The 15,891-nt window shown below is 37.3% G+C and overlaps 1 protein-coding gene and 1 non-coding gene across 6 annotated transcripts in view; one reads left to right on the top strand and one right to left on the bottom strand.

The window, feature by feature from the left end:
* LOC126693252 (transcription elongation factor SPT6 homolog) overlaps positions 1 to 15,252 on the top strand; it is a 55,012-nt gene extending 39,760 nt beyond the window's left edge. The window contains exons 1-17 of one of the 5 annotated variants that reach the window (XM_050389167.1): positions 2,416 to 2,650; positions 2,771 to 2,860; positions 3,949 to 4,075; positions 4,416 to 4,488; positions 4,617 to 4,764; positions 4,834 to 4,966; positions 5,051 to 5,300; positions 5,377 to 5,580; positions 5,669 to 5,794; positions 5,925 to 6,311; positions 6,385 to 6,495; positions 6,608 to 7,387; positions 10,182 to 10,323; positions 10,401 to 11,572; positions 12,169 to 12,378; positions 13,038 to 13,527; positions 14,577 to 15,252. In XM_050389167.1, the coding sequence (XP_050245124.1) occupies positions 2,620 to 2,650; positions 2,771 to 2,860; positions 3,949 to 4,075; positions 4,416 to 4,488; positions 4,617 to 4,764; positions 4,834 to 4,966; positions 5,051 to 5,300; positions 5,377 to 5,580; positions 5,669 to 5,794; positions 5,925 to 6,311; positions 6,385 to 6,495; positions 6,608 to 7,387; positions 10,182 to 10,323; positions 10,401 to 11,572; positions 12,169 to 12,378; positions 13,038 to 13,527; positions 14,577 to 15,052 (4,950 nt within the window). In that variant the 5' untranslated portion in view covers positions 2,416 to 2,619 and the 3' untranslated portion in view covers positions 15,053 to 15,252. Of the gene's footprint in view, positions 1 to 2,415; positions 2,651 to 2,770; positions 2,861 to 3,948; positions 4,076 to 4,415; positions 4,489 to 4,613; positions 4,765 to 4,833; positions 4,967 to 5,050; positions 5,301 to 5,376; positions 5,581 to 5,668; positions 5,795 to 5,924; positions 6,312 to 6,384; positions 6,496 to 6,607; positions 7,388 to 10,181; positions 10,324 to 10,400; positions 11,573 to 12,168; positions 12,379 to 13,037; positions 13,528 to 14,576 lie in introns of those variants that run through there. The other 4 variants (XM_050389166.1, XM_050389164.1, XM_050389168.1 and 1 more) reach the window with 4 other exon arrangements.
* On the bottom strand, positions 3,597 to 3,668 carry TRNAN-GUU (transfer RNA asparagine (anticodon GUU)). The gene has a single exon. It is a non-coding gene; the product is annotated as a tRNA-Asn (tRNA).
* Positions 15,253 to 15,891: the final 639 nt, after the last annotated feature.

Raw genomic sequence — 15,891 nt, 5'->3', positions numbered from 1 at the left:
ACGGTTATTTGTCCAATAACCTCCCCAAGATTTGTGGAAGCCAATGAGTCCGGAGTTAACTTCCTCAATGGCTACTAAAGTTGTAATTGCTAACGGAAGTTAACTCATTTGAGGGATTCATGGCGGTAGCTACGGGTTTAGTAACCGCTACAGAGAGTCGAAAGTTTTCTAAGTGTTGCATATTCGTTCGTCTAGTGTATGACAATTTGGTTGTCCCTGGACATCTGATGATCGTCCATGGACGACCTTCATGGACGAGTTTATCGTCCATGGGAGACTTCACTGATCAAGAGTAATATTATCGTCCATGAACATTTTTCCTTCTTCTGGGGTGATTCTTGGTCCAACTTGCTCTATTGGCTCTAGACGATGCCTTTGGACGAACTAGAGTTGGACTAATTTTCTACTTCCCCATCAAATGTTTTAACTTTTAAGAGCACTAGCATCCGGGCATGGAAAAAAAAAACCTATTATGCATTCTCAAACACTACTATATCTATTTGTGTGGGTGCCTTTTTCGTAGCTCCCAAGCCAAGGATCCTGGGCCAAATACTTGTGGTTTGGTGGATTGGGCTTGGTTCATCGTAGCTAAATGGGCTGTTTACAAACCAAGTGGTGCACAGGGCAAGGATCCTACAATACGTATACACTAGCAAGCAAGAATATATATATTGAATAGCAAGAATAACAGCAAAAGGAAAACAATGTAACAAGGAAAAAATACACAATGACTGTTAGGGATCTTCAAGCCAATATGAAATATTTGATTATTTTCTTAATTATGGATTACAATGTGCTCACTAAGACGTGTTACAAGGTCCAAATAAGCTAAAAAATCACAAACTTAGATGGCTATTCAAGCTTCTAAGACTTGCAAAATTTGAATCTCTTTGAATCTGAGTATGTTCTACAGTGGCTGTACTGGGATACCGGAGAGTATTTCTCTTTTTTTATTACTTTCTTTAAGTTTTGACAGAGTTTTCTCAATGATTCTGTTATGGTTCACTACTGCCCAATTGTCCTTTCAATGCTGGTTGCCTTCCCCTTTTATAGTGTCACGGTAGGGTTCCGGGATACCACTAATTTCTCTCTTTTGCTCCTATAGGTGCCAGAGCTTGTGCTGTGCCAGTTACTCAGAGGGCTGGCCCTTTCCTTATTTCTCATAGTTTTCTCCTTTTGGTGTTGTTTCCCTGAAAGTCCCTTGTTGACTTTTCATTCCGAGGTGCCCTTAGGTAGCTAACCTTAGCCTTTTGGCTCCTTACCTTTTCAGCTTTTGGTTGTCCCTTTTTTTGTCATTTTTCCCAAGTGGTCAGAATCCTTTCCTGCTGGGTTAAAGGTTTTTCCAGCTACTTCCCCTTATAGTTCTTCATTCTGCGTTCCCTAAAGTACCGCCCCTTTTGTTCACGAATGGTTACTTCATGCCTTCTGACTCCTTACTGTATCACTGGGTGCTTGAGAAAGACATGTTTATCCTTCGTTCCTTGTGCTTTTTTGGTACTTCCTTTGAGCTATCTCAATCCTACCTCAGCTGTGCTGCGCATCCCAGGGATCCTGAGCCTTTGGCAGCTTCTAGGGATCCTGGCCCTCCTATTGGGCTCGCCTCGATCCCCTGATCTTGGCAGACTAAGCTTTTCCTTTCGTGGATTTTGGGCTTCAAATCTTTTGGGCTTACCATCCTTTTTTCTTTGTGGTAAATTCATCCATTTTATGATTACTTGTCATGGGGTTGGCCCATTGCGTTATTTCTTTGGGCCTTGGTGTTATGATTTTTCTGACCTCAACACTATTTTACCAACTTATTTTACAACTTACCTTACATCCTAATTTTTATTTTTACATACAATCTAATAAAATAATATAAACTACCTAATAAAATAAAATAAATATTATTCTCTCTCTCTTTCCTCCCACTATCTTTTTCTCTTCACATGCAACCACTAGATTATATATAAATATATATATATATATATATTTTTTTTTACAACCTATGAATAGTAAGGTTGTATATATGCAACCTTATTATTCATAAGTTGCAAATTTTTTTAAGTATATAAACCCGGATGGAGTGAGTTTTTGTTGTCTTAAGTTATAAAATAGTAATTGGGGAGTGTTTACCCTCACCCCTAATACTAGTGCTCTAAGAGTTCTTTATGTGAATTTTTTTTATATAAGTACCCTAAGTATGTTGTTTAATGAGTTTAAAAAAAAAAAAAAAGTATGTTGTTTAATGACAATTTTTTTTTTTTTTTTTTCACTAATTGAGCTAACTCCATTCAGCATAAGCTAGTTTTTTTTTTTGGTCACTAGACGAGGCAGGGATTAAAATGGTAATACCTTCAAAAACTATAGGACCAAATGGATTAGTTTTTTACATGAGGGACAGACTCAAGATATAAGGACCAGAAAGTGTTTTTTCCCCTATGTTTTTTCACACACTCGAACCGCCACTATTTGTTGTCTCGCTCTTGCTTATACAAATTCACATTTCTATATAAATTTCTATCGTCCCCCATTACTCTAACAAAAACTCGCAGTCTTTTCTCAGATTCTATCTTTCACACACATTTCTACGAGCTCAGACTCTTTTCGTCTTCTTTGCCCTAATTTTCTTCTCCAACAATGGGCAAAAACGTAGTCTCTGATGAAGAAGGTAAGCCCTCGAAGACCCAAATTTACTTTGTCTCTCTCTATTTATTTTGATTTTGGACAAATTTAAGCCCTAGATTTTTCTGGGTTTCTCACATTGATCGCTGTTGGATTTGAAAAACAGATGAGGTCGAGGTCGAGGACGAGGACGAGAGGGAACACGTTGATCGTCGTGGAGGTGGTCGCGATGAGGATGAAGAGGACGAAGAAGATGGTACGGTTTCTAGGGTTTCGCTTTATTTATTTTTTAAATTGTTTGGTTTTGGGTTTGGGGGTTTAATGCGATTGATTGGTGTGGACTAGGGTTTCAAAGTCAAAGTCTTTCGATTTAGGGTTTTGTTTGTTTGCATGTTGAGTAAGAAGTTTCTTTTCCCCTTTGATGGGGTCTGTTTGGTTGATGGGAAATTTCGGAGTGCGAGTTTAGAGGCTGGGCTTGGATTTAATTGTGTTTGGTTGGTGAGAAATTGTAATTGAGTTGTGGATTTTTAATTATTTGATTATTAATTTTTTTCACGAAGCAACATTGATTGATAAGACATAAGAATCTGAGTCTTATATTTGTCCAAAGTGATAACACTTAGTATGGTTTCCGAAGAATTTTTGTAGGAAAAACTGATTTCTGAAATCTGTTTTTCTCAAATAATATATGTTCATCTTGGAATTATTTCCATCTGAATTCTAGTGGTTGACCACTGTTTTGGTATTGGTTTTAATCATTTTTAGCAATTTTTTGTAGTCTGTGAACTTCAATTGACATGAAATTTTATGTTATTGTTAATTGAGATTCTGAAGAATTGACGATTGTTTCGTTTGTATATGAATCAATTATATACATGCTAATTTTTCCCATCAAAATTATGTTCTGATTGGTACGGTCATGGTCAATTTTATATAATTTACCACGTGGCACTCAGCGAGATGTTTATTCTTTAATTCGGAATGAATCAAATCTCCCCAAGTAGGATTTGAACCTACGACCGGTCAGTTAACAGCCGACTGCTCTACCACTAAACTACCGAGGAGCAACGGGAGATTTGATCTCATAGAGTTCAATTCCCGTTCTCAACCTGTGACCAATATGAGCTTGAAGTTTCCTTCCTAACCCTGGGAACTTCTTCGTAGTGGCTCCGTACCACTCTTGTGATAGTTGTGCAATTCAATGTAATTTGGATTTTTATTTGGACTTTTAGCTGTTTGTTCTGATGTATGCAGTTACCTTCTGTTGGAAGTATCTTGGTGCATTTTGTGGGGGAGACTGAATAATTTTATTTTTATTTTTGGTTTTTTAATTTCTTTGTGCAGAAGAAGGGCAGGATGAATATGAGAAGGATGGATTTATAGTGGATGATGTTGATGAAGAGGAGCAAGATGAAGAAGAGAGGGCAGACAGTGATGAGGAGAGGCAGAGGAAGAAGAAACGGAAGAAAAAGTAGATTTTCTTTCCACTGGCTGTTATTTATATAAAGTTCATTCATTTAAAAAAAGAAAAAAGAAATGGAATGGGTTGTTGATGAGAAAATAGTAAGAAAAAAGAAGAGATAAATACCTGTGTTTTTTTAATTGATTCTGATTTAAACAAATGATTGTCATCTTTTTGTTCTAACAATTAAATTTTATGGCTAGTTGATATATATTTTTCCCTTTTTCCCCTTTCAAATTTGAAATTGTGTTAGATAGCAAATCTTTTTTTCCATTTCTTTAGTTATTCTATTAAAACCCGGACTGTAGGTAAGTTGTTGATTCTAACAACTTCTATTTCCACTTTTTAGAGAGAATTATACACTTGATGAAGATGACTATGAGCTCTTGGAGGACAACAATATAACCATTCCCCGTTGGAAGGTTTTGAACATTCTTGATATCTTTTAATTTCATCCTCTTGATGTTATTATAAATTTTTGTAGAGCTGTGTACGTGTAAAGTATAATGGTTCATATGGTAGATGTTTTATCTTGAATCTTTATCAGCAGAGCAAAAAGTTTAAGCGGCTGAAAAAAGCTCAGGGGGTTTCTGAGGAGTCCTCTGGATTATCTGATGAGGAGGAGATGTTTGGAAGTGGAAAAGGTGGGAGAACTGCAGAGGAGAAGCTTAAGCGTAGTTTATTTGGTGATGATGAAGGTATTGTCTTATAAAATTTGTTGGTTTAGGTGCCTGTTGACTGTTGACTGACAATATTCTGTGATTTAGTAGGTGCTCCGCTTGAGGACATTGCTGAAGAGGAGGAACAAGCAGAAGATGAAGAGGATGGAGACATTGGTGAGGAGGATGAAATGGCTGACTTTATTGTGGACGAAGAAGATGAGCACGGAGCTCCTCCCAAGTATGTTCTGTGTGTGTTTCTTCAATACTGAGGTATTCTGTTGTTTTACCAAGAAACTAATTGAACTAAGTGGCTCAATTGTAGGGGAGGGAGGCGGCCAAAGAAAGGAGGGAATAGGAGGGCGCCTGGAGTTTCCTCATCAGCTTTGCAGGAAGCTCATGAAATATTCGGTGATGTTGATGAACTCCTGCAGCTCCGTAAGCAAGGTTTAGATTCTACTGAATGGAGGGAAAGGAGGCTGGAAGATGAATTTGAACCAATTGTTCTTTCTGAGAAGTATATGACAGAGAAGGATGACCAGATTAAGGAGCTTGACATCCCAGAAAGAATGCAGGTTTGACAGGCCTTTTGAGATATATCTTTATTTCATATATGTGAGATAACATGTATATAATAATTTTCCTTTTCAGATATCTGAGGAGAGCACTGGTTCTCCTCCATTGGATGATAGTATAGTTGAAGAGACTGCTTGGATATATAATCAACTCCAAAGTGGTACGGTACCTTTGTTTGGCAAGAGAGGCATGGGGACTGTTAAGGAAGGGGGGGATCTGTCTATTAAGAAAGATGATATCATGAGATTTTTGGACCTACTGCATGTGCAAAAACTAGATGTTAGTATTCATTAATCTACATTGGAAGCCACGCTTTTTTTGATTTGATCTCTATCTTAGTATTTTGGCGTTTTCTTCATGCCTTCAGATCCCCTTTATTGCTATGTATCGAAAGGAGGAGTGCCTAAGTCTCCTGAAAGATCCTGAACAGCCGGAAGATGATGATGAAAATCAGGATAAGAATGAGAAGACACCTACTCTAAAGTGGCACAAGGTGAATTTTTTATTCATAGGATGATCTGGCATGTTAATTGATGAAATATTTACTCAAATTAAAAAAAAGAAAATTATGCTTGTTAAGAGCAAGAGTAATAAGTGAATAACTGATATTTGCATATATGAAGGTACTTTGGGCAATTCAAGACTTGGATAGAAAGTGGCTGCTGCTTCAGAAGCGAAAGAGTGCGCTTCAGTCATACTACAATAAGAGATTTGAGGAAGAATCTCGGCGTGTATATGATGTAACAAGACTCAATTTAAATCAGCAACTCTTTGACTCAATTATGAAGTCACTCAAGGCAGCAGGATCAGAAAGGGAGGTTGATGATGTTGACTCCAAGTTTAACTTACATTTCCCTTCGGGTGAAGTGGGAGTGGATGAGGGACAATACAAGAGGCCCAAGAGGAAATCACTATACAGTATTTGCAGTAAAGCTGGTCTATGGGAGGTTGCAAACAAGTTTGGTTACAGCTCTGAGCAATTTGGATTGCAGCTATCATTAGAAAAGATGGTAGGTTACTTTTGCCTTGCAATTTTTATTCTGTTGAACAAAGGCTTAATGTTCTTATGTTGTTGGTTTGCAGAGAAATGATGAGTTGGAGGATCCTAAGGAAACACCTGAGGAGATGGCTTCTAACTTTACATGTGCAATGTTTGAGACACCTCAAGCTGTGCTTAAAGGAGCTAGGCACATGGTATGCTAGTTTTTGTACTACATAGGCATCAGTGCAACTGTTTTTCAGTTCAATGCTTTGATCAAACGGTTATGTTCTAAGTTTGACTGCAATTGTCTGTGACTTATTCCAGGCAGCTGTGGAGATAAGTTGTGAGCCATGTGTTAGGAAACATGTCCGTAGCAACTTTATGGATCATGCTGTGGTATCAACTTGTCCAACACCTGATGGGAATTTGGCAATAGATTCTTTCCATCAGTTTGCAGGGGTGAAGTGGTTGCGCGAGAAGCCTCTTAGTGCATTTGATGATGCACAATGGCTCCTCATTCAGAAGGCTGAAGAGGAAAGGCTTCTTCAGGTTACGGTTAAGATGCCAGAAAGGGATCTGGAGAAGTTAATAAATGAATTTAATGAGTATTATCTTAGTGATGGTGTTAGTAAATCTGCTCAACTATGGAATGAGCAGAGGAAATTAATATTGCAGGATGCACTTTTTGGGTTTCTTATGCCCTCCATGGAGAAAGAAGCAAGATCTTTGTTGACCAGTAGAGCGAAAAACTGGTTACTTATGGAGTATGGGAATGTTTTGTGGAACAAAGTTTCCGTGGGCCCATATCAACGGAAGGAAACTGATATTAACTCAGATGAAGAAGCTGCACCAAGGGTCATGGCTTGTTGTTGGGGCCCTGGAAAGCCAGCTACTACCTTTGTAATGTTAGATTCATCAGGTGAGGTGCTGGATGTGCTTTACACTGGGTCCCTCACTTTGCGGTCCCAAAATGTGAATGACCAACAACGTAAGAAAAATGATCAAGAACGTGTATTGAAGTTCATGACAGATCACCAACCACATGTTGTTGTTTTAGGAGCTGTAAATCTCTCTTGTACCCGATTGAAGGAGGATATATATGAGGTGAACATTATTTATCTTTCCATGGTAGTCATTGAATTTTTATTGTTTGGAATTGTGGTTATTGTTCTTGAGATCCTGAACTTTAGCGCTTTGTTTAGTTTCAGTAATTTATGGATCTCATGGTTTTCAGGTATTTCTTATTATATTGTCATTAACATTTTTATTAAACTATGCAAGGAAGTGTGATGCTATGTGCATTTGTCGTCGTGTCTTCGCTTCTTACGAAACTAGTGCTATCCGAATTTTATTTTATCTTTTAAAATAGATAATTGTAATGGTGTTTCCCCTTATACAGCACCTTTTCCCCCCATAAGAATGGTTGGAGGGTAAGGTTGTGGCTTGTAGTAGGTTTTAACAATATTTCTTTTTAATCGTATTTAATTCTAAAAGATCTGAAACCTAATGTTTTGAAGTAGTGATGTTTAATTTTTTTCATTACTAAATATTATTTAAAAAAGCTAATCTGTTTTACAACTTATGATGTGTAATGTATGGTTCTCCAATAATGTTTCATTTTCTTTTACTAGAACTCTATTTGTTATCTTTTATTTTTTCATGTTTGGATATATTTTTTATTTTCTAATGGTTCTTAGAAGTGAATAGATTGAAGGTCTGTTTGGGATCTGCTTATTTCATTGAAACTGAAAATTTTTTGTTGAAAGTATTGTAGATTAAGGTAAAAGTTAGCTGGCATAATATAGTGGGACCCATGAATAGTACTAAAAAGTGCAGTGAGGCCCATGAATAGTTGCAAAAATAAATTGAATAGTAAAATAAACTGGCAAAAATAAGCTATCCAAATAGAGCTTGAATTGCATCAATTTTTACTAGGGAATGGATTGAGAATGACACTTGTTGGTTCTGTTGATTTAGTTTGCTACTGTTCTTGAAATGAAAATCCATGACACATAATTGTTGACTGGCTTATTATAATTTGACTTGGTTGATATTGATGAGTAATAGGTGTCAAACCTTCAGTTAACAGTGTAATACATATAATAAAACTTGTGTGTTTATTCTTGAATTATGTAGCAAACTCTTGTTTGTTTGTTCTTTTTTTTTTTTTTTTTTTTTTTGGGGGGGGGGGGGGGGTGTGTGTAGAACACTCTAGGAATTCACTTCTTTTGGGCAGAAAGATGCTTTTGAAATCATTTAATGTATGGTATATCAGTATGATAACAGTAAGCTGCTTGTCCTCTTAAAATGGCTCTATGCCTAAGAATTAATTTTTTGTTTCTTTTCATTTCATTATTTTATTTTTAGTAGTGGATGTAAACGTAAGATTTTAAGCATGTATTTCCATGTCTTTATTTTTATATTTTGCCCCTTTGGGATGTCGTTAGGGATGTCCATGGGTCGGGTTGGATCGGGCTTGTGGTTGACCTACAACCAATCCGATCGAATTGGGTGAATGGAAAAGGGACTTGCGGCCGACGGAATGTTCGGGTTGAACCTGGTGGTGCGGGTCATCGGTTGAGCAGGTCTAAACTGACGGGTGATTTTGGGTTTGAATCCCAACAAGATAGAAATCAGAACCCAAACAACAAAGAAATCAAAACCCAAATAACAAAAACACCATATCCATAGATTAAAACAAAAAAGACCCAAATAACAAAAACGCCAGATCTTTAGACTGAAACGAAAAAGACTAAACCCACATCACCACCACCATTCCTTCCCCCACCAGCACCACATCCACAAGATCATCCACAAGATCAGTACAATTTAAAAAAAAAAAAAAAAAAACAAAACATTGTTTTTACTAACCCACAGACTGCACAAGATTAGAGGAGATTTCAAGTACATCAGAGGAGGGATTCATCAATATGTGGAGTTCCAAGTTGAACTTTGAGTTAGTGACGGTGGCAATAAACCAAACTCGGTGACCGCAGCAGTGAGGAGGCTAGGGTTAGGGGCTGCAGTAAGGAGGCTAGGGTTAGGGACGGTAGTAGAACCCAACTCGGTGAAGGACGATGGCAGCAGTAATGAGGTTAGGGTTAGGGATTTGAGAGAGAGATTAGAGAGAGAAATTTTTCTGAAACTAATAATGGTTGAAGGCCTTGAGGCATGTTTTTGTTTTTGAGAAAGGGGATGAGGAGGCGTGTAATGCGTGTTCAGACTTTAGCGTAAATGAGAAACCTGGGTCAAAGATTTTTCTTTTTAAAATTTTGGGCGGTCGGGTTGGTTTATATGGGTTAGAATTCAAGGGACCTGGAACCAACCCACAAAACCGATTTTTAAAATTAACAGACCTGCACTCGACCCTTCGGATCCACCTGTGGGTTCTCGGGTCAGACGGGTGGGTTGGGTCTGATGGGTTGATGGACAGTCCTAGATGTCATAGAAATATCGTTCATTTTTCCATTGATTTGAGTTCCATTACTACATGATACTTTATCTGCGGGGACTATAGCCAAAATTATTTAGAGTTTATTCTTTTTCTTTTTTCTTATTTGAGGTACTAGATATCATTTTTGTATTTTAAATTTGGGCTTTGATGTTGAGGATTTTGTGGGATGTGTTTGTGGATTGAGGTACTCATTGAAGCCTAAAAAGAGGCTCCAAGAATGGTTTTGAGACAGTGCAATTTTTTTTTCCTTTTATTTCTTATTTTTGCTAATCTGTTATGCTGCAGTTTATAAATCTCTTAAATACTTTTGTGTCGAATCAATGATAAATTACTACATGATAGTTCAAGATTCTCTTTTTGTGTTGAACAGTTCTGCGCAGTTCATGTTCTTAATTTCTCATTTGTTGGAGGTGGTCTTATTTTAGTTTACCGTGTGTTTATCAGATTATTTTCAAGATGGTGGAGGAAAATCCCAGAGATGTTGGGCATGAGATGGATGGGTTAAGCATTGTATATGGGGATGAGAGTCTACCTCGCCTTTATGAGAACTCTCGGATTTCATCTGACCAGCTACCTTCGCAATCAGGTACATACTTCATTACCTTTCTTATTTTTAATGCTTTCTGGACTTCTTTTATTAATTTTGTTCTCTTGTATTGTTAGGCATTGTTAAACGGGCTGTCGCTCTCGGGCGATATTTGCAAAATCCTTTGGCAATGATTGCGACGCTATGTGGACCGGGAAGGGAGATCTTATCATGGAAACTTAGTTCCCTAGAGAACTTTTTAAACCCAGATGAGAAATATGGAATGATTGAACAGGTTTTGGTAGACGTAACAAACCAAGTGGGTGTTGACATTAATTTGGCTATCAGTCATGAATGGTTGTTTGCTCCTCTACAGTTCATTTCCGGGCTTGGTCCTAGGAAGGCAGCATCTCTGCAGAGGTCCTTGGTAAGAGCTGGGGCAATATTTACTCGAAAGGACTTTGTCACGGTGCATGGACTTGGTAAAAAGGTGTTTGTCAATTCGGTTGGTTTCTTGCGTGTCCGGCGGAGTGGATTGGCTGCTAGCAGCAGCCAGTTCATTGATTTGCTAGATGATACAAGAATACATCCAGAATCTTATAATCTTGCACAAGAGTTGGCCAAAGACGTTTATGATGAGGACATAAGAGGTGATACAAATGATGATGATGATGCACTGGAGATGGCAATAGAGCATGTTAGAGATCGACCTAGTATTTTGAGAAGCCTTGATGTTGATGAATATGCTAATGGCAAGAACCGTGCGAATAAAAGGGAAACTTTTTATGACATAAAAAGGGAACTGATGCAGGGATTTCAGGATTGGCGTAAGCAATATGAAGAGCCTAGTCAAGATGATGAATTCTATATGATTTCAGGTGAAACTGAGGAGACCCTTGCTGAGGGAAGAATTGTGCAAGCCACTGTCCGTAGGGTGCAAGGTCAAAAAGCAATTTGTGTGCTTGAATCTGGTTTGACTGGGATGCTCATGAAAGAGGACTATTCAGATGACTGGAGGGAGGCTGAGTTGTCTGACAGGCTACATGAAGGTGACATTCTCACTTGCAAGATTAAGTCAATTCAAAAGAATAGGTACCAGGTCTTCCTAGTTTCTAAAGAGAGTGAGATGCGAAGTAACCGACTTCAGTATGTCAGAAACGCCGATCCATACTACCATGAAGACCGAAGCAGGCTACAAAGTGAGCAAGACAAAGCTCGCAAAGAAAAGGAGCTTGCAAAGAAGCATTTTAAGCCAAGGATGATTGTTCATCCCCGCTTCCAGAATATTACCTTAGATGAAGCAAAGGAGGTATGTTGTCAACTAAAACATTTAATAGCATGTGTATTAATAATTTGTGCTTAATATTTATTGGAATTATGAATCTTGTTAGTCAGAAGGATCATTTATACTTTTAAAAGGAATCTAGTTGGAGTATTCTGCCTTTATAAGTTTTAGGATATATTTGTACTTATAAAAAATAGGATATATTTGTAATTTCAGCATATAATATGTTTCTAAAATTTTCTAATTAGTAAGTTATGCATGCATACACCTAGTAGGGCTTGATGCCTTGTACCTGTAACCTTGGCCTTGACCACTTTTCATCCATTGCTGTCAAATATAGACCAGAATTCAGGGACAAAATTGTATCTCACCCCCTCTTCCCCCCCTCTTAATAGATATATTTTCGTAAATGATTAATTAGATTTAAAAATTAACTTGCTTTTCAGATGTGAATAAATTGAGATTCTTCGTAATTGTTCTACTTGAATTATAGGATTTAAGTCATAGCATATCATTTCTGGAAGGCACCACGATAGGGTTTAGTATTATGTTTTGTATTATAGTTGCTTTAATATGTTTGCAAGATTATAATACATTTTTATGTTGATTGGATCTTACAGTTCTTGTCTGACAAGGATCCTGGCGAAAGTATCATCAGTCCCAGTCGCCATGGACCTTCTCATCTAACTCTAACTCTCAAAGTTTATGATGGAGTTTATGCTCAAAAGGACATAGTTGAAGGTGGAAAGGAGCACAAGGACATCACAAGCTTACTTCGTATTGGGAAGTCATTGAAAATTGGGGAGGACACTTTTGAGGATTTGGATGAGGTTAGTATTTTTCTCTAGAGGGGTGTTTTCTGATTGGTTGTTGTTTATTGAAGTTACATATTGATGACAGTGGTGAACTGCTCTAAGTTCTGAATTGAACTTGATATTTTATATGTAATCTTTACAATATCGATATTGATTAATGGGGCCTTCTGAGAATTGAACTTGGGAGCTTTTGCAACCAAAGTGAGCTGGATATGATTGACATTACTTACCAAATCAGCTTATATGTGGAATACCTTCCATCTTGAATGAGTAGAACTAATGGCACTTATATCATATAGTTATAATTATTGAGGGAAAGATGGAATCCCTTTTTATGTTTCCAAAGGTTGTGAGCTCTCATTGCTAAATGAGTAGATATTAGTCTAATTTTAGTAAGAAAGACATCCGTTGTGGAGTGTTGCTCTTCACATCACAGCAGCATAAGGATTTAGTGTACAAATTTGTAGACAAATAGCCATTTGAATTAGCATATATGATTTTGGAGAAAAATAATAATATATAATATATATGATTTTGGGCCTCTTGATGTCACTTTTTGGATTTAATCTTGGCATAAACATAGTGAAAATCGATTTTGCTGTTTACATTGTGTGTAAATGTTGTTTTTTACCTTCCTGAAGTTGCTAATTACTAACTAAAAAAAAAAACTGTAGGTGATGGATAGATATGTTGATCCCTTGGTGTCTCACTTGAAAGCAATGCTAAGTTATCGAAAGTTCAGGAAGGGCACAAAAGCAGAAGTTGATGAACTCCTAAGGATTGAGAAATCAGAAAATCCTACAAGGATAGTTTATTGTTTTGGCATCTCACATGAGCATCCGGGCACCTTCATCCTGACCTATGTAAGGAGTACAAATCCACACCATGAGTATATTGGTTTATATCCAAAGGGATTTAAATTCCGGAAAAGGATGTTTGAGGACATTGATCGGCTTGTAGCATACTTCCAGAGACATATTGATGATCCTCAGTCAGCACAATCTCTCAGATCGATCGCTGCTAGGGTGCCAATGCGAAGCCCTGCAACTGGGGGCTCTTCAGGGGCATCTGGGGGTAGTGGCTGGGGTGGTTCAACGGATGAGGATAATTGGAGGGGTCAATCTTATGACAGGGATCGATCTTCTACACCTGGTTCAAGAACAGGTAAATTCTTCTGAAATATCAATTGCGTATAGTTGTATATCTTATGCATCAACACTTGTATTACCGTGTTCTGTTATGGTCCATTCCTCTTTTTGTTTTCTATTTTTTGTTTTTGTCCATTTTACAATGCTAGTGTATGCAAACCTTTTATATAAGTTTGTTTATTTTGGGATTTCAGTTTGCAACTTGTATGTGTTTTATCCCAATGATTTTTTGTAATACTGATAACCTCTTAATTTTGGTTTTTATAATTAAATTTCATTCTTAATTTTTTCTTTGACATATGCAACTAAATAGTAAAGTATTGAACTTCCTGAACTGTATTTTTGGACATATCTGGCTCTACTAAGATAAACTTGCCAAATGTTTAGCAAATATCATAACCTACACTTTGATCTTAAAAGTCCTGTCGTTTTCGTTGGACTTGAGCTGCTCTTCTTTTTTCGTTCTTTTACAATAATGAATGGCAAGGTGATAAACATTCATCTTTGCATGAACGTGTATTTTCGATGTGTTTTTCTCCCCATCCTCGTTTGGTAGGAAAATTGACTAGGACAAAACCTCTTACAGGCTTGATCATGATAATGATCACTTAATAAAATCTGATCTTAAGTCCTTGGAAAATTGTTTTGAATTTTTTAGTAATCATTGTCTTCCAAACATACTTATTTTATTCATAATGTTATCAATAAATTTTGATTCTCTTTCAAAACAAGTTGACTAGGACAAAGCCTCTAATAGGCTTGATCATAATTCCCACTTAATAAAATCTGATCTTAAGTCCTCAAAAAATAGTTCTAAATTTTTTACTAATCATTGTCTTCCAAATGTACTCATTTTAGTCACAAGGTTATCGATAAATTTTGATTCTCTTTCAAAACAAACCTTTTGCATGCCTTTTTTATGAGCTGGAATTAAAGCAATAGTTTCAATCATTGGAATGGAAAAATCTCCTTTATGACCTTTCCATGTCTTACTTTCTGAGAAAGATTTTAGGCCTACAACTCATGTTCCTATATAATTCATGACTTCGATGTTTCATTTGACAGGCCGAAATGATTATAGAAATGGAGGTGGCCGAGATGGACATCCAAGTGGATTGCCTAGGCCATATGGTGGGCGCGGACGTGGTCGAGGTTCGTATAACAGCAGCAGAGGAAATAGTTCCGGCAATGAGAGGCAAGATTCTGGTTATGATGCCCCCAAATGGGATTCAACTACCAAGGATGGAGAAGATGGTTGGGGCAGTTTTCCTGGTGCTAAAGTTCAAAACTCACCAGGCAGGGAGGCTTTCCCAGGTGGTTGGGGTGGCAGTGGCAGTGCCAGTGGCAGTGGCGGCGGTAATAGTTGGGGTGGTGGAGCTAGTGGCAATGAAAATGCTGGGTGGGGGGATGCAGGTACAAATGACGCTGGTACTGATAATGGGGGTTCCGGTTGGGGAACTGCACCTAAGAGAAGTTCTTCTCAGTCCCAAGCTGGGAATGGATGGTCGGGAGGAAGTGGGGGTGGGGGTGGTGGTTGGTGAAACCACATGATATGCTAATATATCTCCTTTCCTGGTCTCCCACTCCTGACTAATAGCAGATGTTTTGATATGGCATCAAAGGTGTAGAACCCTTTTGGGCATTCACATCCAGGTGGTGATGCGATTAATTGTATTGACCTCTACTTGTTATAATCTCTGTATGTAATTTATTTATAAATGGCACTGAGTTTTTCTTTCTATTTGTTTCTTTACTCTTTCTAATTGCATTATTTCTTGGATGAGAAATATCTCACCCTACTTTTGTAAAATCTGGAATATTTTGGTTTTGTATTTTGGTAGGGCTGAGCAGGAATCCGCATAACCAGACCTGCCCATCCAACCCGGTCCAAAGGGCTTTGGACTGGTCGGGTCCCATGCTTGGGCCTGTTTCGGGTTCAGGTCAGTCTTGAATCTCACCTGCATGACCCGACCTACCTGATCCTAATTTTGATTTTTTTTTCTTCTTCCGAGTTTTTACACCTTTGGAGGGTTTCATTTGTTTTTTTTTTTTATTTGCATGAATCAATATTTGAGTTAATAAATATTTCTACCCACAATTTTTGTTGAGTCAGTTTGGTATTTGATTTGGATGAGGACTCATTTGCTTAACGCCCTAATTGTTTTGATGAAAAATTTTGTATAAAGATAATTTTTCTTGTTTTTAGTATTTGATAATATTAGAAAAAAATGAGTCAAATGAAAATTATTTTTGTTCAACATAAAAAAAAATATATATATATATATTTTTAGAGTTTGTTTTTCACTTATTTTTTAAAAAAATAACTTTATTTTGTAGTAAATTAAATAAGGAAAATGAAGAGATTATCTTTTAATTATTT

Source organism: Quercus robur, chromosome 7 (genome assembly GCF_932294415.1).
Source record: "Quercus robur chromosome 7, dhQueRobu3.1, whole genome shotgun sequence".
In the NCBI taxonomy this organism is placed as follows: Eukaryota; Viridiplantae; Streptophyta; class Magnoliopsida; order Fagales; family Fagaceae; genus Quercus; species Quercus robur.
The sequence above is the reverse complement of the archived record's forward strand: the minus strand, read 5'-3'. Positions and strand labels throughout refer to the sequence as shown.